Source organism: Lepus europaeus, chromosome 5 (assembly GCF_033115175.1).
Source record: "Lepus europaeus isolate LE1 chromosome 5, mLepTim1.pri, whole genome shotgun sequence".
Taxonomy (NCBI): Eukaryota; Metazoa; Chordata; class Mammalia; order Lagomorpha; family Leporidae; genus Lepus; species Lepus europaeus.
Genome location: NC_084831.1, coordinates 3144973 through 3169634, shown reverse-complemented (window position 1 = coordinate 3169634; position 24662 = coordinate 3144973). Strand labels below are relative to the sequence as shown.

General features: G+C 64.0%; 2 protein-coding genes across 9 annotated transcripts in view; one reads left to right on the top strand and one right to left on the bottom strand.

Annotated features, from left to right (window-relative positions):
• Nucleotides 1-8899, bottom strand: part of KCNAB2 (potassium voltage-gated channel subfamily A regulatory beta subunit 2) — an 85815-nt gene extending 76916 nt beyond the window's left edge. For all 5 annotated transcript variants that reach the window (XR_009865888.1, XM_062190339.1, XM_062190341.1 and 2 more), the window contains exon 1: nt 8804-8899. The gene's annotated coding sequence lies outside the window, so the exon portion shown is untranslated. The remainder of the gene's footprint in view (nt 1-8803) is intronic.
• Nucleotides 8900-9224: 325 nt separating this feature from the next.
• The window catches only part of NPHP4 (nephrocystin 4), a 120726-nt gene continuing 105288 nt past the window's right edge, over nt 9225-24662 (top strand). Inside the window, exons 1-3 of one of the 4 annotated variants that reach the window (XM_062190336.1) lie at nt 9225-9304; nt 13532-13708; nt 19365-19517. In XM_062190336.1, coding sequence (XP_062046320.1) covers nt 13574-13708; nt 19365-19517 — 288 coding nt within the window. In that variant the 5' untranslated portion in view covers nt 9225-9304; nt 13532-13573. Of the gene's footprint in view, nt 9339-9403; nt 9454-13531; nt 13709-19364; nt 19518-24662 lie in introns of those variants that run through there. The other 3 variants (XM_062190335.1, XM_062190334.1, XM_062190337.1) reach the window with 3 other exon arrangements.

Here is a 24662-nt window from a genome sequence, read left to right as displayed (position 1 = left end):
CAGATGCCCCCGCAGTGCCTGTCCCAGCAGAGGCCGTGGGGACAGGTGCGCCCGTCCTTACAGGCTCACAGCAGCAGTCATGAGAGGACAAGCGCACTCGGGCCGGGAGGCTTGGTCACAGAGCTGCACCGTGACCCCGGCTCCAGCTGCACGGTGGCCTGCCCACTCTGCCTCAGTTTCCCTTCCCTAAGGCACAACATCACAGAGTTGAGGAGCCTGAAGGGACTTCCCCGAGGCTGCTGGCTCAGGCGCCCGGCCAACCCTCTGGGGGAGGGGCCCCAGCTCGGGGCACCCCCTCTCCTGCTGCTGCCAGCCTGCCCCCAGGGCCCACCTGTGTACCCTGGGGCCCAGCCAGACCCTGGCACCCATGCAGCCCAGCAGGTGGCCCGGTCCCTCCTGTAGTACCCTGTGGATGCTGCGGTTACCAGGCTGCCAAGGGGTGGGGAACTGGCACACTCACCATCCCTCCCAGCGGCACACCACGGGGTTTTGCCAGAACCTTCTGGGCTGGGTGAGGGTGCTGTGGACTCAGGGGAGGGAGGATGGGGGCCTGTGGTAGCGGGAGGTCTTGGTCCATATTCCTCTGCCCACGGTGACCCCAACACCCCCACTGTCCCTGCCGCTCGAACCCCACCCTTGCTGCCTGGAAGGATGCCTCCCATCCACTGTGTCAGGCCTGGTTCCACCCCCCCCCCTTTTCTGTCCATGCGCAGACACCACCGTGTCCTGGCCACTGGGCCTGCAGGTACCTCGGTGGTGGCCAGGGTGAAACATGGCGCCCTGGACCACAGTCCCCTCCCCTACATGGGCCCCCCAGCAGCAACCTCACCCTGCCCTGGCCCTTGGGGAAGCAGTGTGCGCCCCTGCATGGCCTCCCGCAGGGCAGAGAGGGAAGGGCCGCCCCTGCTGCTGTGGCCCCGCAGCCCAAGTGCAGGCCTGCCGGTCCTCGTTTGCTTCTGGAAAGCCTCCCTTGGGGCCCCTGGATCAGTGCCCCAGGCACCGGCAGGATGGGGCCCACGCCCGGGGGCGGGCAGCAGGCAGCACCCCGGGGCCTTGGAAGTGCCCTGGCCGGGGCAGCTGCTGTCCCCTCTTAAAGGGCAGCAGCAAAGCTGAGGCCTCCGCTGTGCCCGGGGGAGCAGAGCACACCTGTGTCCCCCTGGGGCTGGTGCCCCCCGCACCATCTGTAGGGGCAGAGGGACGAGACGGCTGCAGGCCTCCTGTCCCTGACACCTGAGCACCGCCTGGCCCGGGCGCCATCTATTCGTAACCAGGGAAAGGCAATACCCCCTGGGGGTGCGGGGCTGACTGAGCGGAGGCGGGAGTGGGGGCGGGGAGGTGGGGAGATGCAGGATGTGGTCCTGCAGATGGCACAGCTGTGGCCCAGCCAGGGACAGACACAGCTCAGCCAGGCCACAGCCAGGTGACAGCCAGGACACAACTAAGTGATGGACACATGACGGACACAGCACAGACAGGTGACAGACATAGCACAGCCAGGTGACAGCCGTGACAGCCAGGGCACAACTAAGTGATGGACACAGCACAAACACATGATGGACACAGCACAGCCAGGTGACAGCCAGGGCACAACTAAGTGACGGACACAGCACAGCCAGGTGACAGCCAGGACACAACTAAGTGACAGACACCGCACAGACACATGACGGACACAGCACAGCCGGGTGACAGCCAGGGCACAACTAAGTGATGGACACAGCACAGACACATGACGGACACAGCACAGCCAGGTCACAGCCAGGACACAACTAAGTGACAGACACCGCACAGATACATGACGGACACAGCACAGACACATGACGGACACAGCACAGCCGGGTGACAGCCAGGGCACAACTAAGCACAGACACATGACGGACACATGACGGATACAGCACAGCCAGGTGACAGCCAGGGCACAACTAAGTGATGGACACAGCACAGACACATGACGGACACAGCACAGACACATGACGGACACAGCACAGCCAGGGCACAACTAAGTGACAGACACAGCACAGACAGATGACGGACACAGCACAGCCAGGTGACAGCCAGGGCACAACTAAGTGACGGACACAGCACAGCCGGGTGACAGCCAGGGCACAACTAAGTGACGGACACAGCACAGCCGGGTGACAGCCAGGGCACAACTAAGTGACGGACACAGCACAGCCGGGTGACAGCCAGGGCACAACTAAGTGACGGACACAGCACAGCCGGGTGACAGCCAGGGCACAACTAAGTGACGGACACAGCACAAACACATGATGGACACAGCACAGCCAGGTGACAGCCAGGGCACAACTAAGTGATGGACACAGCACAGACACGATGGACACAGCACAGCCAGGTCACAGCCAGGACACAACTAAGTGACAGACACCACACAGATACATGACGGACACAGCACAGACACATGACGGACACAGCACAGACACATGACGGACACAGCACAGCCGGGTGACAGCCAGGGCACAACTAAGTGATGGACACCGCACAGACAGCCAGGAGGCTGACGGGGTTCAGTCAGGGCCAGGATGGCAGGGCCTGGCTTCTGGGATGGTTGACAAGCACTTGGGCAGTGCCTGAAGGCGCCCACGTCCTGGAGGACTGGGAAGCTAACAGCGGCACGGGCACGCATCACGGGGAGAGCACGGCGTGGGAGTCGAGGCGCTCAGAAGCCGAGCAGGGCGCTGGGCAGCAGGGGGCCACTTCTGTTCTGGAGTGAGGGAACACGGCGAGGCCCTTCTCACAGACTTCGGCGGCCGCAGAGTGATTCCTGGGTGCCGCTCTGTGGGGAGGAGAGGCTGGAGGGTCCACCTGCACCCCCAAAGCTGGAGCCCCGGGTCACGGTCAACAGGGGCCGTGAAGGACAGAGCTGCCAAGGGGCAGCAGGAGTGGCTCAGGACCCCTTGGCCTGTCCAGGGCCCCCCCCAGCCTCCTCACTGTCACCCCCTCCACAGGCACCTCCTGCAGCCACAGTTCACGGGTACCCCCAGAAACGCCCCACTGAGGCGGGGAACAGGACGCGCCACGGACACGGCCAGTGAAGGGGCAGCAGCCGGGCGCCGGTGAGTGGGGACGGGACCTCCCTCCTCCGTGCCCTGCCGGCTCCTCCTGCCTGCGGCTCTTCCCTCGCCCTCTCTTGCTGTCACCGCCAGACTCCTCCAGGGCCATTTGAGCAGCGGAGCTCAAAGACTGAGGGAGGAGACTCTGGCTCCGAACAGCCTGGTCTTGGGTCTCGGCTCCTTGTGCACCGACTGGGAGACCTCAGGGAAGCCAGTCCCACGTTCCGTTTCCCACCCGTCAGCCGGCAATAGGGCGATCAGAGAGGGCCCGGGACGCGGTGGGGCGGATGGACAGCACGGGCTCCTGCTCCGGGGAGGTTTCCTCCTTGGGGCCCACGCTCTCTCGATGTAGAGGGTCCCTTGGGGGCAGCCACATGCCCCCTACCCTGTCTCCCTCTCCCCCCAGGCTGTGGAATAACCCAGGGCTTTCCGATGTCTGTCTTGAGCTTTGACTTCAGTCCTGCGCCCGCAGTCGCTCCAGGGGCTCTGTCTTCTGCTGTCTCTACTCTTGGTCCTAACCCCCAGTGTGATGTTGTCCACTGTCAGAGCTGTGACCTGTGGGTGCTGGCAGTCACCTCAAGGCCCCGCCACCCATCTGAACTCTGGCCCTGGCTTCTCAATGCCCGTGGGCACCGCTGGCTGAGCCATGGACCTGGGACCCAACGAGGCCCCCACACCTCGCTCGGTGCTTCTGTCTGGGAGCCCTGCTTCCTTCCGTTGGCAGCACAGACAGGCGGACGCGGCGAGAAGACTCCTGGGCCCTCCCCTCCTCCCCTTCCCTCGCTGTCCAGCTCCACGAGGTTCTGACGCCCACCTGTGAGCACGCTGGCCTCTGACCACCGTCCAGCCTGCCCGGTCCTCTCCCCTTCCTGTGCAGGGCTCGCACCAGACAGCCCCTCCCCAGCTCTGCCTGTCACAACCCGGCCCGTCTCTAAGTCTGGGTGCAGGGTCTCCCAGCCCCCGTCCTCAGCCTCGGTGCATGGCCGCCTCACTCCTCTCCTGGCTCTTGGTCCCTAGGGGATGGAGGTGGGCAGGGCTTGCTCAAGGCCTTTCCCTTCTAGCACGGTCACAGATTTTCAACAGTGTTTTGACCTGAAGTTCATTTTCTGAGTGGAAACACCCGACATCATTGTGCAGGCCTTCTCCTTATCTCTGACCCCTACACCGGGGGTGCGGAAGCTTTCATCTGCCAAGAGCCACTTGGATCTTTATGACATCACTGGTCGCCAAATTAGCCTGCTATGGATTTGAGTTTCGAGTCTTGTCTGCAGGCCTTCTATGGCCCACAGGCCCCTGCCCGGCATCCGAAGGGGCAGGGAGATTGCCGCTTCCGGCGAGCCCCGGCCACCCTGAGTGTTCAGGGTGTTTGACAGCTGCGGACCCGAGGGCACGGAGATCACGGAGCTGCCAAGGGGTGGGAGATGAGCTCCCTGGGGAAGGCGGGAGCACAGCTCTGAGGCCCCGCACGCCCAGGCTGCGGGCATTGGACGGACAGATAGTCGGGCAGGTGTGCAGATGGATGCTGGCAGCCTCGCTGGTTAGGGAGACCAGGGGGTTCACAGGGAGGCTGCCCTCGCAGACCAGGGAGACAGGCTCTTCCCTTGCTCCCCTCCTCCCTCTTCTGTCCTGCCCCACCCCCTCCTGAAGCAGTCCTTGGGCTCCTCTTCCACAGAGAGGTGGCCCCTCTAAGAGCCCCAAGTGGGCCCATGACACGAACACCCAATCAGTCTGCTCTGGTGCCCCTGGGGCCCGGGAGCCAGGCCAGGCAATGTCGGGGCTCAGTCCCTGGGTGGGAGGACAGGAGCTGACACTCAGCTCCTGCTGTGGGCCCGAGACTGCGCCCAGGCCTCTACTCTCCGGGGGCCGTGTCACCACTTCAGATAAAGAACGAAGCCACGTGGGCTGGCGACAGGGGAGCCCTGAGGACACGTCCCTGGCTGTCTCCCAGCGCCGGGAGCCGCTCACCTCCTGGGGGAAGCACCTCTGCGCTGCGTGCTTTGCTCTACGTCTCTCAATCTGGCACAGGGATCCGAGAACCACAGGCGCGGTGCCGGGGTGAGAACGTGGTCCCCAGATCCGAGAACCACAGGCGCGGTGCCGGGGTGAGAACGTGGTCCCCAGCGTCCACGTGCCAGGAGCGTCACCCCCCACTTCCTGTGTGGATGGGATTTGGAGGCGAGCAGGGGTGGATGTGGTCACGATGGCATAGGAGGCTTTACAGAAGAGACACAGCCACGGCACCCTGTGCCACCAGCCAGGGGCCCGGCAGACGCCAGGGCCACGCTCTTGGACTTGGGCCTCCAGAACCTCTTTTCTTTGTAAATTACTTGGTCCTGGGAATTGTCACAGTGACAGGAAATGGACTAAGGCACGTGGCTTTTAGCTGCTCAGCTGGATAGCAGGTGTCCAGCAGCCAGAGCTCAAGGTCACGGTGAGGAAAGCCCTTTAAACTGGTCCAGAGCACAGGTGGGGAGCGGGGCAGATGCCCCCCCCCCTCCATTTTTCCCTTCTTCCTGAATCACGGCATTAGAATAGTCACCTCCGCCAGGGCCCGGGCGCTACAATGAGGGAGGAGAGGGGCTGCCTGCATGGGGGCCTTCCAAGGAGGCCTGTGCAAGGGAAGTGGGCGAGACAGGGCAGGGGACGGCCCTGGGACAAGTGACACACGCAAGCCCACGTAGGTGACCATTCGGCAGAGCTGGGAGTGGGTGCCTGATACACCATCCCACCCAGCTGGGATGTCAGAAACCCAGGTGAGTGGCAGGCACCTGCAGGGTGTAGGAAGGGGAAGATGGGCTCTCTGGGAGCCCCTCAGGATGTGGCAAAGGACATGAGGACCCCCAGCAGGTCCCCTGGGCAGGGAGAGTCATGCACCTGCCAAGCCCACCCTGCGGTGACGCAACAGAGGTCCCCCTGGGCCCTGTCCCCTTTGCCCCCTCAGCCCCGGCTGGGACCAGAGGCATACACACCCATCTCTTAACAGACTCGCTTGGAGGATGGGCTGGGGCTAGGCGTGGGCGGCTGTCATGGAGGACGGGGCAGTACGGGGCGACAAAGGAGAGCTTCCACATCCCTGGGGGGGGGGGGGCTGAACAGCAGAGGGAGCGCCGGCCACACGGTCCTGGCAGGGCAGGACAGCATCAAGGCTCCCTCACTGCTGGAGGCCGGAGGGTCAGTCTGGCGTTGCCCAGGCCTCAGTTTCCCCATCCACGCTGACCAGCCCACTTCGCAGGGCCCCAGGGTGAAACGAGGCAGGAAGTGCAGTTCCTGTGGAGGGACAGTCCCTTCGCTGCTTGTCCCCCTCCCACCGCTTGGCCATGGTGTGGACAGTCACGGACAATCGCACGCTCACACTGCACGTCTGCCAGGCCTTGCGGGGCTGTGGCCGGCCAGATTCTCTGTGGTCAGTGGCACCGCCCGTCCCCAGCAGCCCTCCGATGACACAGATGTCCACAAGGGCACTGGCACAGCGGCTTCCCAAAGGGCGGCTGGCCGTGTCCTTTGGGTGTCGGCTTCCTGCAGCTCTGACCACCAAGGATGCAAAGAAGTGGGGGCCCGGTATGGCCTCTCCGTGACCTTGGAGAAGTCTCCACCCTCTGAGAGAGGGCAGGGCGGAGCCTGGGGTGGCCCAGGCCCTTGTAGCTTTAGGACCTCTGTCTCTGGCTGCTGGGAGAGGGGGCATGGGGACGTGTGGGGTCTCTGGCCCTGCCCACCGACAGAGGCAGCCCTTCCTGGACCCTGCCCACAGCCGCTCATGGCTCACCTTGTTTAGGGACCATTAGTGACACCAGGGTCCCAGAGATACCAGCCAAGGACCAAACACACCCAGAGACCGAGCCACACTCCCCAGGTCTCCAGCAGGGGCGCGGGCTTTCCCTCCACATAGCCACCGTCTGCCCGTTGCCACAGCCGGTGCCAACACACAGCAAAGTCTAGAGAAGCCCCTCCCACCAAGCCCCCACCGGAAACTGCCAGACCAAAGCTCTGCCACTCACTTCCTCCTGAATCATTTGGGTTTGACAAGACTGGAAAAGGCAAGAGAGCCGGGCCAAGGCTGAGGCCCCCCGAGCCAGCAAGCCCAGGGCTCTCTGGGCCTGCGCCCCACCACGCCCCAGCTCCCGGGGGCAATCGGCGTTGTGCGTGCTTCCTGCCTTCCAGGCTCCGGGTCCAGACGCACAGGGGTTCTGAACACAAGAAGCACATGGCAAGGGCTGCGTGCGTTTTCACGACACCTCCCTCTCCCCCTTGGCCAGCTTGACCCCTGGGCACTGATCAGTGCCCACAAAGCATGTGTTGCCTGGCGTAACGACGGCGAACGGAGGGTGGACCTTAGTTGTCTAAAGGAAGCCCCCAGCAGGCTGCTCTGGAGGCCAGGACGTGCTGAGGCCCAAACACTGTCCACGCCACTGAGGCCGTGTGGCTTGGAGACCTCTCCCTGGAGAGGCTGCACATCGGGCCCACTGGACAGCATCTGGGGAGCAGGGTGCAGCGAGAGCACAGGGCCAGGAGCCCAGGAGCCGCCCGTGGACACGTCCGCCAGGCAGGCATCGGGTGGGCAGACACAGTGCCCACGCACAGGCCCCAAGCCTGCAGCAGGCCCGAGTGCAGTACGGCAACAGAGCAGGCGCCTGCACTTGGCATGGGGGGTGGGGTGGCGGTGGTGGCGTGTTTGAGGGGGAGAAGTTGCAGAGAGAGAAGAAATCCTGACATGACAGACAGCGGGACAGCTGTGGCCTGAACTTGGTGTTCTTACGCTCAGATGTGCACGAATTAATTTCCATAAATGCTAACGGCCCATTTCTCCAAGAGCTATTACTTATGTCATCTCCCCTTGGATACGGTTCAACACAGGGCAGGCAGATGAAAGGGAGGCGGAGGCTGCCCCCTCCCCCCCAGGGCCCGGGCCCCTGCTCCTGGCCTCTCTCCCACCCAGGCAAGCCCTGCGAACTGCAGAGTCAAGACCACCTGCCCTTCGTCCCACGGCCAGGTCTCCACCACCCCAGGGAGCCCAAAAATGCTGAATCACAAAATGAAGCAGAGCGGGGAAGGGGGGGTGGGGAGGGAGATGGTGACGGGCAGGAGGCAGGGGCTTCCCACCTGAGCACCCAGGATGCTCCGGGAAAGCCCGTCCTGCAGGAGCCAGAGGAGCTGCCTGGGCGCCCGGGTGCGCGGTGTGTGTGTGTGTGTGGGGGGGCAGGGGTGCGCCCTGCAGCAGCCGGGTCTCCGCATCCGCAGGACAGCAGGTAGGGAGGTGGGGGCGCCCTGGGCCAGGGCTCCGGGAGGGAAGAAGCTTTAGATGGGGGAGCGAGCTCGGGGAACGGGGTGCGGGGTGTAGGGGGCCAGAGGAACCGGCAGGAGGGGAGCGCCCACGGGAGAGATGGCGGGGGCCGGGGGCGCCGCAGGACCCGGGCCGAGCCGTCGGAGGGGGGGACGCGGGGCGCTCCGGCCGGGCGAGGCGGAGGCGAGGCTGCGGGATGCCCGGGACGCGGGAAGTTGTGCAGGGTCGGGGTGGCAGCTGGAAGGTCAGGCGGGAGGACAGATGGGGAAGAGAAGCGCGCACGGCCTGGGGGAAGGGAGGCGAGCGAGAAGGCGCTGGGGAGGCTGGAGAGGCTGAGACCGGCGGCGGCGGCGGCGGCGGCGGGGACGCAGGGCCGGGCGCCGGGAGCGGGCGAAGGGCCGTGCCCGCCGCACGTCCGGACCACGCGCGGCCCGCCGGGGTCTCCCCCGCCACTCACCTGGGGGCTCCAGCTCCGGATCCTGAGTCCCGCTCCGGATCTTCCTTCCCGCCCTGCCCCTGCGACTCGAGCGCCCCCGAATCCCGCTCGCTCGGGCAGGTTCCGCCCGCAGCATCTTCACCTCGTGGGACGCCCGCGGCCACGCCTCCGGCAGCTTCTTATTGGCTGGCGCTCACGCCTCTCATCTTGATATTGGCTGAGGGATCGTCGGCCATGCAAATCAGGACGGGCCCGCTGCCTCGCCGATTGGCTGGCGCTCGCGGAGGGCCGCCCCCCTTGACTTGTGCTCTGATTGGCTCCGAGGCCTTGACGACGAGAGGAACGCGGGGCGGGTCCGCGGCCTGAGCGCTGGGCGCCCGCTTTCCGAGGCTCCTCCCGGGAGCGGCCCGAAGCCGCGCGCCCCTCAGCCGGTCCTCGGCCCGCAAGACCTGAGGCTCGGCCGCGTGCTGGCTGCCAGGCCTCGGGCCGTCGTGAGGGGACTTCCTCGACAGCGCGGGCCTGGTCAGTCGTCGGTCGCGGCGGGCCCGTCTCCTTGGTAACGCGGTCCACGGTGGGAGGAACCATGTGGGCTGGTGCCACGGGGGAGGTCGGACAAGGCCTCGCGAGTGGCCGCGGAGCAGGACGGGGCCTCTGGACGCGGGGACGGGATGGTTCGTTCGGGCCCTGTGCGGGGTACCGGGAGCCCGAGGGGCGCGGCGGCGGGGCGCGGCGCGGGGCTCTGTCCCCGTGGTCGCCCGCCGCCAGTCCCCTCCGTGACATTTGGTGCGGTCCAGGCCGCTGGGTACCCGGCTCGCCTTTTGCCCCTGCGCCCCTCTGCAGCCCCCCAGCCTGAGCTCTGCCGAGGCCCGTGGCCTTGGTTCCCTGGCCTCCGTGTGCCTCCGGCCTCTCCGTGTGCATCCTTTGCCGGCGGAGCCCGAGGGCTCGCGTCCGACTGTCCGGCTCCTGCGGGCCCTAGGGTTGTCCGCGAGGCTCTGCTCGGGCCCCTGTGGCCTTCACCTCCACGCGCCGACCAGCCAGCCCCGCTGCTTCCCGGCTGTGCCCAGTCGGCCTCTGGAGGACTTCGCAAGGGTCCCCCTGCGCCCAGGGGGAAGGCGGGGCGTGGGGGCCCCCTGCGCTCGCTGCGGCTTTCCGGGTCGCTGTGCAGGGCCGTCCCCGAAGCCCAGGGGGTCGCTGTGCACATGGTCCTCACCTTAAGGCTGGAGCCCCTTTCTCTGGGGCCCTCCGGCCGCGGGGCTTCAGCCAGCTGACCTCGGCCTCCCTGGCTCTGACCTCCCTCCCGACGGGGGCTGGCTTTGGGCCGGTTCACCGCTCTGAGGCTCGGTGCGTTGGGGGCTGTGGTGGTGCTGAGCGTGCGGAGTTGCTGGGGTGATGAAGTGGCCGTGTGGCTGGGTGGCCGGTGTGCTTCCTGCCTGTTTCCCCCGGGAGCACCTGCTTTGGGTTTGCTCTCTGTCCTTTGGGCCCCAGAGGTGCTTCTGCTCTTGTTCCAGGACATCTTTCTCCCTCCCTCCCTCCCTCCCTCCCTTCCTTCCTCCTTCTTCTTCTCTCTCTCTCTCTCTCTCTCTTTCTTTCAAGATTTATTTATTTGAAAGGCGGAGATACAGAGAAAGAAGGAGAAGGGAGAGGAAGATCTTCCATTCTCTGGTTTCCTTCCCAAATGGCCGCAAAATGCCGGATCTGGGCCAGGCTGAAGCCAGGAACCAGGAGCTTCCTCTGGGTGTCCTATGTGCGAGGGTGGCCTGGCGTCCGCGTGTTCTGCTGGCCAGGTGTGGCACAGGACAGGCCGCCGGGGACCTGGGGTCAGGGGCAGAGGGCCTGGGCGTCTGCAGCGGGCGTCCCTGTTGGGGAGGCTCCCCCCGAGATCCCGTTTGCGTGCGTCTGGCGTGCGTCCTGTGTGTCCGCCCTTCTCACGTTTGCAGTGCAAGCCACTGGGAAGAAGCGGCACGGGGGGTCAGCGTTACCGGCGGTTCAGTGTGATTTTGAGCTCTGCCGACGAGCTGGATACCAAGGACACAGGAGCACGGCTGCCTTCAAGGCGCTGGCCGGTGTGCAGGTCCAACCAGACCTGTGACAGGTGCTGTGACCAGGGGACGCTCAGCAGCCACGCGAGCCCAGGTGTGAACCCCCCGGGAGCAGCCTGGAAGCCCTCCTGGGGGAGGTGGCCCTCCAGCTGGGTGGTGGTCTGGCCTCCTCTGCCTACAGGAAGGGGCAGCTGGGTAAGTTTCCTGTAGCTGCCGTAACAAAATGCCACAGACCTGGTAGCTTAAAGCAGCACAGATGTGTTCTCCCGGTCTGGGGGTTGGAGGTCCGGGGTCGAGGTGTGGCCAGGGCTGCTCCCCTCTGGGCTCCAGGTGGCCTGCAGCCCCCGGCCTGCGGCTGCAGCTTCAGATCCCCCCGGCTTCCCTGTCTCCTGGCTGCCTGCCGGCCCCGCCTGCCTGGCCCCTGTGAGGGCCCTTGGGCATCCATCAGGCTGCGGGACCACCCCGGAAAACCGCCCACCTCAAGGTCCTTATCAGCAATGGTGTCCACACCTCCCCCCGTCAGCTGGGCTGTGTATCCCCGTTCCAGTGAGCAGGATCGGACAGCGCTGGGGCATCTGCAGCCCACCACGCACTGGGATCAAAGGAGAAAGCAGCCCAGAGGCCTTCACGGCTCCCGTGGTGCCCGTCAGGGTGACCTCCGCTGCCCAGCACCGCAGGCCTCCCCGGGCTACGGGCCTCGTAGGGAGACAGCCTGGCTTGGGGTGTCCCGGGGAAGACTGTGGCCAAGTGTGGGTCAGGTGCTTCTCTCTGAACCAGTCGCTGCAGGCCCCGGGCCGGGCCGGGGGCAGCCCTTCCCTAGTGGGCGTGTCGAGAGCAGACATAGGTGACTGCAGAGATAAACCAGCCCCGTGTGCCCATCACACGCCAACAGGCTGGCTCTGGACCCCAGGGCTGCACGGAGGTGTGGGCTGGACCCAGCCCTGGGGTTCAGGGGAGAATCCCGGGCCTGCCAGTCACATCCTGTGTTCCCCGGTGCCGCCGTGAGCGCGGGGAGTGTGGCCTGTTAAAACAGCCCCTCACGCTTTTTTTTTTTCAAAAAAATATTTTTATTTATTTGAAAGGCAGACTGAGAGAGATCATCTTCTATCTGCTGGTTCACTCCCCAAATGCCCACAGCAGTCGGGGCTGGGCCAGGATGAAGCCAGGAGCCGGGAATTCCACCTGGGTCTCCCACGTGGGTGGTAGGAGCCCCCGTCTCTGGGCCGTGTGCTGCCAGGCAGCTGGGTTGGAAGTGGAGCAGCCGGGACTTGAACCAGCACCGTGACACGGGATGCGTCTCCGACATCACATGTAGGGCTTAGTCTGACGCCAACACCGGACCCCCATCTTAAACATTTGTTCCAGAGTGGAGTCCCGCTGGGTCGGTAAACCCCCGCTCTGGCCCCCCTTGCACTGGGGTGGATCTTTCACTCTTGCGGGCTGTTGTACCGTTCTGCGTTGTTCATTTGGAAAATCGCGGCTCTCTGAGTTCCGCAGAGCTTCCAAATATTGACGCATTCACTGGCGCAGTCTCAGAGGGTCACAGCGCGTGTACTGTCTGTCGCATCAGCAAAGCCTCGAAGGACGAAGCTGTCAGGCTGTGGAGGGTGCACCTGTCCCCAGGCCTGCTCTTTGCCGGGGACCTCCACTCTTACTACGGTCGTTTGCCTTGAAGTGACAAGTGCACTTGGTCCAGTTTTGAGAAAGCCTCTGCCCAGTCGGACGGGCACTGGCTGGTCTCTCGGTCACTCTTCCTAGGAACAATGAGTGGGAAGGGCGGAGGTTTTGCTCCAAAGCCTCAGAGCCACAGGGGGCCGCCCTTGCTGACGGCGGCCCGAAGCGTGCGCGTGGAGGATGCTGGCGGTTTTCGCAGCGTGGCTGTGGTGCCGCTGTCCCACGCACGAGCGCGGTGACCGCCTGCCTGTGGTCGTGCCGCAGCTCCGGCAGCCTGGGTGTCAGCACCATGGAGGAGACCAGTCTGCCGATTGTGGGAACCTAGTTTTGACCTCAGGGAAGCTCTGTGGGGTCTTGTTGGAGACCGGGTTTGGCGACTGCACTGTTCTCAGGAGACCAAGCCTGTCCTCCTTGCTTGCCTGTGGAGTGCAGGGTCCGGGCTGTGGTTCTGCATCAGCCGAAAGGAAGCCCAGAGGAGCTCCAGGTCCGCCCATGGCCTGGTGGGGTTGGGTGACACCGTAACGCACCAGGCTGCCGAGGGGCTCTGGCACCACTGCCTGTCCTCCACTAGCTATTTTTTTTTAATGTCTCGGGGTGACTTCTCCCAGGGTGGTCCCCGGCAGCTCCGGGCTGCTGACCCCTGTGCTCTGAGAGCCGGATTTCCCTCCCGAACGGCAGCACAGGCTCTGAGACGCGCCTTCCATGGTCTTGATTGAGTCTCCCTCCCTGGCCCCCTCCCAGGACTGCCCCGCACGAGGCCTGGAGGTCAGCTGCCCCCTGCCCAAGGCCCGGCGTCCTCCTGCGGTGCTCGGCCTGTTAGAGCAGCCCTGCCCGTGTGTCACCAGGGCCAGGCACGGCATGGGGGCTCTCTGCCGCGAGATGGGCACATTGGCCACGGGAGCCGGATGGTGCCAGCCAGCAGTGCGGCGACTGGGGATTGCAGAGTGTGGTGATTGCTTTGGGGCTAATAGGTGACAGGAAACTGCGTGGCTCTGGCGCCGTGGCCCTTACGTCCGTCTTTCCTTTGCGTGCCCAGGTGCAGGCATCCTGGAGGCACCCGGGGATCCTCGACGCCGGAATGTGGGACTGGCACGAGGTCTTTGCCCACAACGTGCTCGTGCCCCCCCACCCGCAGAGAGCACGCCAGCCGCTGAAGGAGTCCACGGCGTTCCAGTGTGTCCTGAAGTGGCTCGACGGGCCGCTCGTCAGACAGGTAATGATGCTTGCTCCTGACTGCCGGTGGCTGGGCCGAGGGTGCCAGGTAACGTGTTGATTCTCACTGATTTACTTGGGTCTTAACCACAACACCCATTGCCTTGGGCTCGGCAGCGTTCCGAGGCAACGTGGCCCATCAGCAAAGAGCAGGCCGCCCTCAGCGGCTGGGTCGGCACTTCTGACACTGGGGGAGGCTTTCTTCTGTCCCTGGTGGAGCAGGGAAGAGACCCAGGGACAGTGATCTGATTTCCTGGTTGTCCCTGCGCCAGGTGTGCAAGAGGTGGCCTTGCACTTGGCTCTGCGTGGCCTGCTTGCAGCCTGGCAGTTTGGACTGCTGCAGGTAGGCCCGGGCATCCCAGCCGCTCTGTGGGCCGTCAGGGCCCGGGCATCCCGACAGCTCTGTCTGGCCGTCAGGGCCCGGGCATCCTGGCTGCTCTGTGGGCTGTCAGGGCCCGGGCATCCCGGCTGCTCTGTGGCTGGTCAGGGCCCGGGCATCCCAGCCGCTCTGTGGGCTGTCAGGGCCCGGGCATCCCAGCCGCTCTGTGGGCTGTCAGGGCCCGGGGCATCCCTGCAGCTCCGTCTGTGGCCGGTCAGGGCCCGTGTGCTCCCAGCAGCTCTGTCTGTGACTGGTCAGGGCCCGTGTGTACCTGGCAGCTCCGTCTGTGGCCGTTGGGCCCTGTGCTCCCAGCAGCTCCGTCTGTGGCCGTTGGGCCCTGTGCTCCCAGCAGCTCCGTCTGTGGCCGTCGGGCCCTGTGCTCCCGGCTGCTCTGTCTGTGACCGTCGGGCCCTGTGCTCCCAGCCGCTCCGTCTGTGGCTGTCAGGGCCCGTGTGCTCCCGGCTGCTCCGTCTGTGGCCGTCAGGGCCATGTGCTCCCGGCTGCTCCGTCTGTGGCTGTCGGGCCCTGTGTTCCCGGCCGCTCCGTCTGTGGCTGTCAGGGCCTGTGTGCTCCCTGCTGCTCCGTCTGTGACCGTCGGGCCCTGTGCTCCCAGCCGCTCCGTCTGTGGCTGTCAGGGCTGTGTGCTCCCGGCTGCTCCGTCTGTGGCTGTCGGGCCCTGTGTTCCCGGCCGCTCCGTCTGTGGCCGTCGGGCCCTGTGCTCCTGGCTGCTCCGTCTGTGACCGTCGGGCCCTGTGCTCCCAGCCGCTCCGTCTGTGGCTGTCGGGCCCTGTGCTCCTGGCCGCTCTGTCTGTGGCTGTCAGGGCCCTGTGCTCCCGGCTGCTCCGTCTGTGACCGTCGGGCCCTGTGCTCCCAGCCGCTCCGTCTGTGGCCGTCGGGCCCTGTGCTCCCGGCCGCTCTGTCTGTGGCTGTCAGGGCCCTGTGCTCCCGGCCGCTCCGTCTGTGGCTGTCAGGGCCCTGTGCTCCCGGCCGCTCCGTCTGTGGCCGTCAGGGCCGTGTGCTCCCGGCTGCTCCGTCTATGGCTGTCGGGCCCTGTGTTCCCGGCCGCTCCGTCTGTGGCTGTCAGGGCCTGTGTGCTCCCTGCTGCTCCGTCTGTGACCGTCGGGCCCTGTGCTCCCAGCCGCTCCGTCTGTGGCTGTCAGGGCTGTGTGCTCCCGGCTGCTCCGTCTGTGGCTGTCGGGCCCTGTGTTCCCGGCCGCTCCGTCTGTGGCCGTCGGGCCCTGTGCTCCCGGCTGCTCCGTCTGTGACCGTCGGGCCCTGTGCTCCCAGCCGCTCCGTCTGTGGCTGTCGGGCCCTGTGCTCCCGGCCGCTCTGTCTGTGGCTGTCAGGGCCCTGTGCTCCCGGCTGCTCCGTCTGTGACCGTCGGGCCCTGTGCTCCCAGCCGCTCCGTCTGTGGCCGTCGGGCCCTGTGCTCCCGGCCGCTCTGTCTGTGGCTGTCAGGGCCCTGTGCTCCCGGCCGCTCCGTCTGTGGCTGTCAGGGCCCTGTGCTCCCGGCCGCTCCGTCTGTGGCCGTCGGGCCCTGTGCTGGTGCCTGTGACCTTTTCTGTGCTCAGGCCCGTGCCCTGGTGGCCTCACCTCCACATGTGCCCTGCAGCTGGTGGGGACCTGCTGGACAAGCCAGTGTTTCTGTGGGGCCATCCACAGCACGCCCGTGTGGAGGGGCATAGTGGGTCCTCCCTCCCTCTTCCCCTCCCTCCCTCCCTTCCTTCATTCCTTCCTTTCTTCCTTCCTTCTTTGAAAGGCAGAGTTACAGAGAGGCAGAGAGAGAAAGAGAGAGAGGTCTTCCATCCACTGGTTCACTCTCCAGATGGCCCCAATATCCAGAGCTGTGCCAATCTGCAGCCAGGAGCCAGGAGCTTCTTCCCAGGTGTCCCACGTGGGTGCAGGGGCCCAAGCACTTGGGCCATCTTCTGCTTTCCCAGGCCGTGGCAGAGAGCTGGATTGGAAGTGGAGCACCCGGGACTCAAACTGGCGCCCACATGGGATGCCGGCACTGCAGGCGGATATCTAACTGACTACGCCACAGCGCCGGTCCCTTCCCCAAAATTTCTAGGTAAATCCATTTGTAAATGCATTTGTACTTGTGAAAGTTTTCCCTTTTTCAAAGGTGAATAGTGTGTTCTCTACTTTGCTTTTTTTTAAAATTCTTATCCATATATCTTATAGGTTTTCCATATAATGTGACGACCACTGTGATTCTTTCTCAAGAATGAGTATTTCTTTGTACGAACCAGCATTACGTAGCGAGGATGAACATCTAGACTTCCCTGTTACACACACTGCCACCGTGAATAACCTCATTTACATCACGTATTTCCTGTGTACACGTATATCTAGAATATTCCTACAAGTGGAATTCCCGATTCTAAGTCATATATTAAAAATGATCATGTAAGGCTTAATTATACGTTGCTTACAAAAGGGTACACTTTCTTTTCTTCTCTTTATTTTAAAGATTTATTTATTTATTTGGAAGGCAGTGTTACAGAGAGGCAGAGGCAGAAAGAGGGAGGGAGGGAGGAAGGGAGGGGAAGAGAGAGAGAGAGAGAGAGGTCTTCCATCCGCTGGTTCACTCCCCAATTGGCCACAAAAGCCAGAACTGTACTGATCTGAAGCCAGGAGCCAGGAGCTTCTTCCAGGTCTCCCACATGGGTGCAGGGGCCCAAGGACTTGGGCCATCTTCTACTGCTTTCCCAGGACATAGCAGAGAGCTGGATCAGAAGAGGAGCAGCCAGCACTGGAACTGGTGCCCATAGGGGATGCTGGCACTGCAGGCAGCGGCATCACCGGCTACACCACTGTGCCGGCCCCTCATTGACTTTCTTTGTTTAACCCATGGACATGAGTTGTACTTCTTCGGGGTGGCTATTTCGGTTCACTTGGTACTCACTGGCATGCCCAGATGGTTGCCTGGTGGCCTGTCTTCTCAGTGCTGGGTCCAGGTGGGCAGTCGCATCTAGAAACTTGTCTGAGTGGGGAGGGGTCCCAGGAAGTGGCAGAGAAGGTTGTTAGGCTCAGGTTCTGGGGAGAAGTCAGGCCAGCGGTAGGGATTGGTGAGCTATGGCTTGTGTCTGGTGAGGCCTTCGAAGACGGTGATGAGGAGTGATGGGGCCCTGGCCTGACCCAGAGGGGAGAGGTTCACGTGCCAAGTACCCACACGTGTGTGGCCTGGAGCAGGGGACAGCACTCCCCACTTGTGTTCTCAGAGTTCCTGCGGCACCCATGGACGTGAAGCCGGGCAGGGGATGGGGCTGGCTGGCGGCCGCCTTGTCGGGTGTGATGGGAGGGTGGGACTGCGTGGCAGGTGTGAGGAGCGGGGAGCGGGCAGTGTGGCCGCGGTGGGGGCGAGGCCACAGGTCCTGAGTGGCGACTGAAATGGACTGGGTGCTCATCTTCCTCGTCCCCATGCACGGTGCCGCCCTCTGCTTGCTGCCCCGTTGTCGCGCACAGTGTGCTGGCGTCTGTCAGTGTGGGCCTGGGGGAGGGACACATCGAGGCCTTCCCGCCTCTGCCTCACGTTCTGCTGCAGCCACCAGGGTCACAGGCTCGTGCCCGCTGTCAGTGGCCTGCGCCGTGGCCCCTGCTGCCACTCCAGCCCTGGTCCTGAATCAGCCATGCCATTTCTGCCTGGGATGCTCGCCTGGCCTCGTCCCATCTGGGTTGTAAAAGCCCAGCTTCCCATCATGCCCTGGGAGCCCCGGGAGCCACTCCTGCACCCCTTGATTCGTGCGCTTCCTGTTCCCGAACGTTCTGGGATTTTATGGTGCGGCCAGCAGATCTGCTGACGGCCGCTGCTGGAAGGCTGGGGGTGCGGTGGGTGGGGCTGGGTGTGGGCCAGTTGGTCTGTGTGTTACATAGAGTTCTCTGAGGCTGGCCCTTTGCTGTCTCTGGGGATCGGCTGGCCGGGGAGGCAGTCACCAGGCAGTGAGGCCCCAGATGAAGGAGGGAGTGGAGTTAGTGGGTGTGGTTCAGACGCCGCCCCAGCACCAGGCTCCTCTGCCCAGGGCCTTTGGTTCTGTTGCTGCTTCTGCTCTCCAGGCAGACACCGAGGCTCTCACACTCCCCTTAGCTCTCAGCCGCACTGTCGCCCTGACCGTCACCTCGTCCCTCGTCCGGCTTTTCCTGTGATGGCGGGAGTTTGTCTGTCTTGTTCCTGAACGGTGCCTGGCGGACACGCGGCAGATGTTTGTTGCACGAGTGAACGGAAGCAAAGCAGAGCCCGTGTCCCGGGCGGGACCCACGCCACAGCTGGCATAGCCGTGACGGGAAGTGGGGCGGTGAGCCTGGGATCGGTCGCTGCCTCTAGTTGCGGGCTGCCTCGTGCTCTGTGGTAGCCGTGTCTCCTCCGTCCTCAGAGCTGCCTGCCTTTGCCGACGCTGTCCCACGGTGACTCTGGCAACTTGAGGATGTGGTGTCTTTGGTTGTATCGGGAAGGACTCACTCGTTTAGAAACGAGAAATTCGTCCAGGATGACTTCAGCAGAAGAGGCTCATTAACTCAGCAGCACGCAGGTCCACGGTTCGGTCCAGGGTCCCGGGTGATGCCACCTGGGCGTGTTCTCCCTCTGCTCCCGGCCCCGCAGGGGCTGCCTGCAGCTGTCGGCCTGCGTGCTGGCAGGCGAGCCTGTGTCTGCAGCCCTGACCTCTCGCGTCTCGTTGGCGCCGGGCGAGTCCTAAGCCTGCGTCTGTCCCAGGGGACTTTAGTGCTCTGATTGGCTGGGGAGGGCCGGGCACTTTGACTTAGAACCCCACTGTGAGGGGCCGGCGCTGTGGCATAGCAGGTAAAGCCACCGCCTGCACTACCGGCATCCTACGTGGGTGCTGGTTCTAGTCCTGGCTGCTCCACTTCCGATCCAGCTCTCTGCTATGGCCTGGGAAAGCAGTAGAAGATGGCCCAAGTCCTTGGTCCCCTGCACCTGCATGGAGACCCGGAAGAAGCTCTTGGCTCCTGGCTTCAGATCGGCACAGCTCTGACTGTTACAGCCAATGGGGAGTGAACCAGCGGATGGAAGACCTCTCTCTCTTTCTCTGCCTCTCCTTCTCTCTCTGTGTAACTCTGACTTTCAAATAAATAAAAAAAAAAGCAGAGAATTATTATTTTTTTAAAGACCCCACTGCGAGCCATGGGGAGGTGGGGTTCCCAGGAGGAAGCTGGGCTGCTGATTCCGGAGCGCTCGGTCTGGATGCCGAGTGGCCCGGCAGTGACCGCGGGTGCTCGTGACGGCGGCACTCCTCAGGGCCCGCTCCCTGCTGTCTCCTAGGGGGTGCTGGAGGTGCTGTCGGAGGTGGAGTGCCATCTGCGAGTGTCTCTCTTTGATGTCACCTACCGACACTTCTTCGGGAGGACGTGGAAAAGCTCCGTGCAGCCGACCAAGCAGCTCTCGAGGCAGCCGTCCCGGGTCGTCTTCAATGAGGTGAGGCCTCGCGACGGTGGGCAGGGCAGCTCCACAGTGGAGGCGGGCAGTGCGGGTCCTGGGCTGTGGCCCAGGGAGGGCCAGAGAAGGCCAGCGCGTCTCAGACCCCTCGGAACGTGGCCGAGGTGCAGTCGCTGGGTCCAGGCTTAGCAGGGTGCCCTCTGTTCCCAGACAGGACCTCCCGCGGGAGCCGGGTGAGTGCACAGCTCTGGCTGAAGGTGAGGCGGGAGGGACCTGGGGTTGTTGGATTCAATTTAGGAAGTCATCGATCGCATCTGCGTCCTCCCTGCCTTTCACTTCAGTGTTCTGTTTTTACCATGGGGAGAACGAGACCCAGTCGAGCAGCGTGCCCGAGCAGAAGGTGGCAGAGTGTGGAGTCGCCCCTGGGCCTGCGTCTCCAGACGGGGCGGGCCGCACCGGCCCTGGTCCAGTCACCTGGCCCTGCTCCGGGGGCTCCGTCGGCCGCCCGGTGGTCCCCGTGCTCTGTCTCCACACGGTAGCACTGATCGCGCACGATCATGGTTCGTGCCTGCTGTCTGGGGGGCCATCGCGTTGGGCGCCAGGGGACGATGGTGCTCACCCAACAGAGCCTGCAGCCTGGTGGGGGGACGCCCAGCTTGGGGAGCAAAGGATTCCAGGTTGTGAAAAGTCCTTAGGGACCTGCTAGGGCCAGGCGGCCTGCTTTGGCAGGGAGGTGAGGGAGGGCCTGGCACACAGCCGGGACCCCGGCTGGGAAGGAAGCGGGCCCGGGGGAGAGCAGGGACGGTGATGCTCCCAGCAGGGCGGGGGAGCCGGCAGCTGTGGGGGTGGATGGGGAGCCGGGGCCAGCGCGGCAGTGCAGGGGCCGGCCGGGTGGCCCTCCGTGGCTGGCCCTGCAGGGCCAGTTCTGCCGTGGAGGTGTCTCTCCAGGCCTGGCTGCTGCCTCACACATGAACTTGACTGGTGCTGGGACCGTTTGTGTGAGGAGTCGTGACGGCGACCACAGCCACCCTTCAAGACATCGCTCCGGGTACCCCTGTCCAGGGCGCCCCCTTTTCTGTGCGGGGGCCCCTGTCCTGACCATGGTCGACCCGTGACTGAGCTGGCCGTGAGCTTGCTGCTGTTGCACACGCAGCATGGGGCTTGTGCGTGTCTTGGCGTGAGTGGTGGAGGAAGGTGGTGCCCGAGCCAGGAAGGTCACGTGGGGTCCTGGTCACATGCACGTCCCTGGAGCTCAGAATGTGTGACGCTGCTGCTGGCAAACAGCTCGCGTGGGTGCCTCTTACGGGGCCCCTGGCCAGTGCGCCCGGGGGAGGTCACGCTTGCTGTGGGCGCATGCGCGGTGACCCTCCTGCTGCCGTCTCGGTGCCGGCCGGCTGTCCCCTCGTGCTGTGACGTCCGTCCTGGGCTCCTGTGGACGGCGATGCTGCTGCTGACCGGCCCTCGGCCCCTCAGGTCGGTCTCTCAGGGCCAGCAGCTTTGAATTCCTCTTTCTCGCGTGTGCAGGGGGAGGCCGGAGGATGGCAGTGCTGTGGGAAGGCTTGTGCCGTGAGTCATGGCGGTGCAGTGACGGGAGCTGTCCTTCACTGTGGTGCCTGGGTCACTTCATGCCTGTCAGCTCCATTGCGCTGTGTGTTCTGTCTCCATTTCAAGTGGAGGAAAGTGAGGCGAGGTGCGTGGAGATGGAGCCCGTCCCCCGTCACAGGTGGCGCGTGGGGCTTGGACAGTGAGGCCTGGGCAGTTTGGAGTGCAGCACTGTGCCGCGAGCCCCTGTCCCTTTGCCCCGCTGACTGCATGTCCCCGACACGGCCCTGTGTTCTGAGTTTTAGAAGTTAGGTGGTAGGCCGGCGCTGTGGCTCAATAGGCTAATCCTCCGCCTAGCAGCGCCAGCACACCGGGTTCTAGTCCCAGTCGGGCCACCGGATTCTGTCCTGGTTGCCCCTCTTCCAGGCCAGCTCTCTGCTGTGGCCCGGGAAGGCAGTGGAGGATGGCTCAAATGCTTGGGCCCTGCACCCACATGGGAGACCAGGAGAAGCACCTGGCTCCTGCTTTGGGATCAGCACGGTGCGCTGGCCGTAGTGGCCATTGGAGGGTGAACCAACGGCAAAGGAAGACCTCTCTCTCTCTCTCTCTCTCTCTCACTATCCACTCTGCCTGTCCAAAAAAAAAAAAAAAAAAAAAAAGTGAGGTGGGATTATGCTTTGAAACCAGCAGGGGGACACTCTGTCCCTGAGGTTCTGGGACGAGTCCCTGCCTCGCTTCCGCTCGTCACAGCTGTCCACGTGCGAGTGCTTCGGCCCGGTCTATACAGCATCTGCCCTGTGCCCGTGCCAGTGTTCCTGACCCGGGTGGAAGGGGTGGGCTTCTGCCGCCCCGATGCTCAAGCTACAGTACTGGTCTTGTTGTCAGAGCCGGTCTGCAGGTCAGGGGTCCCCTGCCACACTGCCGAGGGGGTCAGCACCTCCAGCTTTGCCACCCCGGGAGCTGTGACATTGCCTTCTCACGCGTGGTTCACGTCTAAGTGATGGAAACAGCTTTGGCCCCTGCTGCACGTTGGGGACACCTGGGCCGGGGCTCCGGCCCCACTCTGGGCTGACTTCTGTTGAGGTCGAGGGCAGGGGTAGGAGAGGGGGCCAGTGGAGCACAGTGCTTGGAAGTTTCTAGAAGTTACCGAGGTGGGGACGCAGGCGGGTTGGTGCAGGGAGCCGGCGTTTCAGGCTGCTTGTTGGCAGCTGCTATGCCCGCAGTGAGCAGTAGAGGCCAGTGGCGCCCCGGGAGTGAGCACCCGGCCTGCCGGCCGCCCAGCTGTCACCTCCTGTGTCTCCTTGACATTCAGGAGACAGGGAAGGTGGTGTTGTTGCCGTGTAGGGAACTGCAGAGAATTCCCCTCTGCTCCGGGTGTGCACACGTGTGGTGGGGCTGTAGGGGTCCCGCGGGTGGGCATTCAGACACGACGGTGTGGTTGTGCGAGAGCGCCCGGCCGATTGGTGGCCCTGCCCACGCTGCTGTGGAAACAGAGGGGGAGAAAACACCCTTTGCCCTCCGCAGAGGTGGTTCTGAGACTTGAGGGAGACGTTTTTCTAGTTTGACCCGCGGCTCTGGCTTGGGGCAGTGACCTCAGTTGTGGCTGGCGAGCTGCCGGGGCGGGGACTGTGTGTGGGTCCCCGGCTGTCCGGCACCCTCGCCCTGGGTGTTATCCAGCTGCCTGTGTCTTCACAGCCTGGGAGATGTTCTTTCCTTACCTTGTGAACAGCAGGGTCCCAGAAGACTCCACACACACACACCTGAGCCTGGGCCGGGTGTTCCTTTCTGTAATTGATGAAGGCTTTGCACCCTTGTGGGGTCTGCTGGGGGGTGGGGGTGCCCGAAGCGAGCGGCCCCAGACCTTGCTCAGCTCTGAGCTCGGAATTCGTGTGCTCCCCCCAGACCTTTCCTGGTGGAGAATTGCCCTTCACTTCCTCTGAGACAGTTAATAACTCAGGCTCCCTCTAAAAAGTCTTTGAAAAAATAATCCTGGCGGCCACAGGGCCGTGCAATTCCACGTTTCCTTTCTGAGATGAACATAACTCTCCCTTAGATCCACTCCTTAACTACCCGTGGCTCAGCTGCTGGTGGGCTTATTCCCCCTTTATTGATGTTGAGCAGGGTGCTGGGCAGGGGTCGTGGGGTGCCCCGTGCACAGCCAAGCCCAGAGCAGGTTAGCCATTCCTCCCCTGGGCACCAGCGGCCCGTGTCACTGCAGTGATCGGTACATCACCGGCCCCTGCTGAGTGACGTGGGTAATTGGGTAGCGTCCCTGGGCCATGGCCAACGGGCTGAGAAAGCGACTCCTGGGCAGCTCTCATCCGTCAGGGTAACGAGAGCGGTGCGATCGCCCCTTTAAATGTGGATGCTGTCGGGGAACATCGGAGTCGTCCGAGTGAAGCTCCTGCAAGCCCTTGCAAAGGCTTGATTCATCAGCCTGGTTCTGGGGGGTGCTGGGAGCCCCCCGCCGCAGGGCCGGGCCAGGGCGGGCACGGCCGCAACGGCGGTGCAGCGGGAGCCGGAAATGAGCGAGCGCCACTGCTGAGAGCGGCCACCCTGGGCCTGGTGACTCTCGGAGGGGAGCTGTCCCCATCTCTGGGACCCCCGCCTTCCTGGGCCTGGTGACTCTCGGAGGGGAACTGTCCCCATCTCTGGGACCCCCGCCTTCCTGGGCCTGGTGACTCTCGGAGGGGAGCTGTCCCCATCTCTGGGACTCCCGCCTTCCTGGGCCTGGTGACTCTCGGAGGGGAGCTGTCCCCATCTCTGGGACCCCCGCCTTCCTGGGCCTGGTGACTCTCGGAGGGGAGCTGTCCCCATCTTATGACCCCCGCCTTCCTGGGCCTGGTGACTCTGGGAGGGGAGCTGTCCCCATCTCTGGGACCCCCGCCTTCCTGGGCCTGGTGACTCTGGGAGGGGAGCTGTCCCCATCTCTGGGACCCCTGCCACCCTGGGCCTGGTGACTCTGGGAGGGGAGCTGTCCCCATCTCTGGGACCCCCGCCTTCCTGGGCCTGGTGACTCTGGGAGGGGAGCTGTCCCCATCTCTGGGACCCCTGCCTTCCCAGCCATAGAAGCTTCTGGCTTTGCGTTTTCCAGCAGAGAGTTTGGCTCGGCCGTTCGGCATTGGATGGACTGGGCCAGGACAGAGGCCGAGCTGGGGGTGGAAGCTGCGTGCAGCTCTGTGAGCTGTTTGATTTCCTGAAGGTAGTCCGTTAACGGCTCACTTTCTTTGTTTACATTTATTTATTTATTTGAGAGCCATAGAGAGGGACAGAGAGGGAGCCAGTGTTCCCATCCATGGGTCACTCCCCAAACACCTGCCATGGCTGTTGTTGGGTTGGGGCTCGGGCCGGGAGCCAGGAGCTCAGTCTGGTCTCCTGTGGGAGTGGCAGGAGCACAGCCACTTGAGCCGCCAGTTGCTGCCGTCCAGGGCGTGCGTTGGCGGGGAGCTGGGTCAGGAGCTGGAGCTGGGAGTTGAACTCGGGCTCTCTGCTGTGGACTGTGCGGGCGCCCTAACTGCGAGGCCACACAGCCACCCCTGAATGTATATGCCCCAGGAACTCTATGCAAGGTTCTGGTTTGAGTCTGCTCAGTGCTGCTCTGCCTGTGGCCTGGCATTGTCTGCAGGGCTGCCTGTCAGAGGT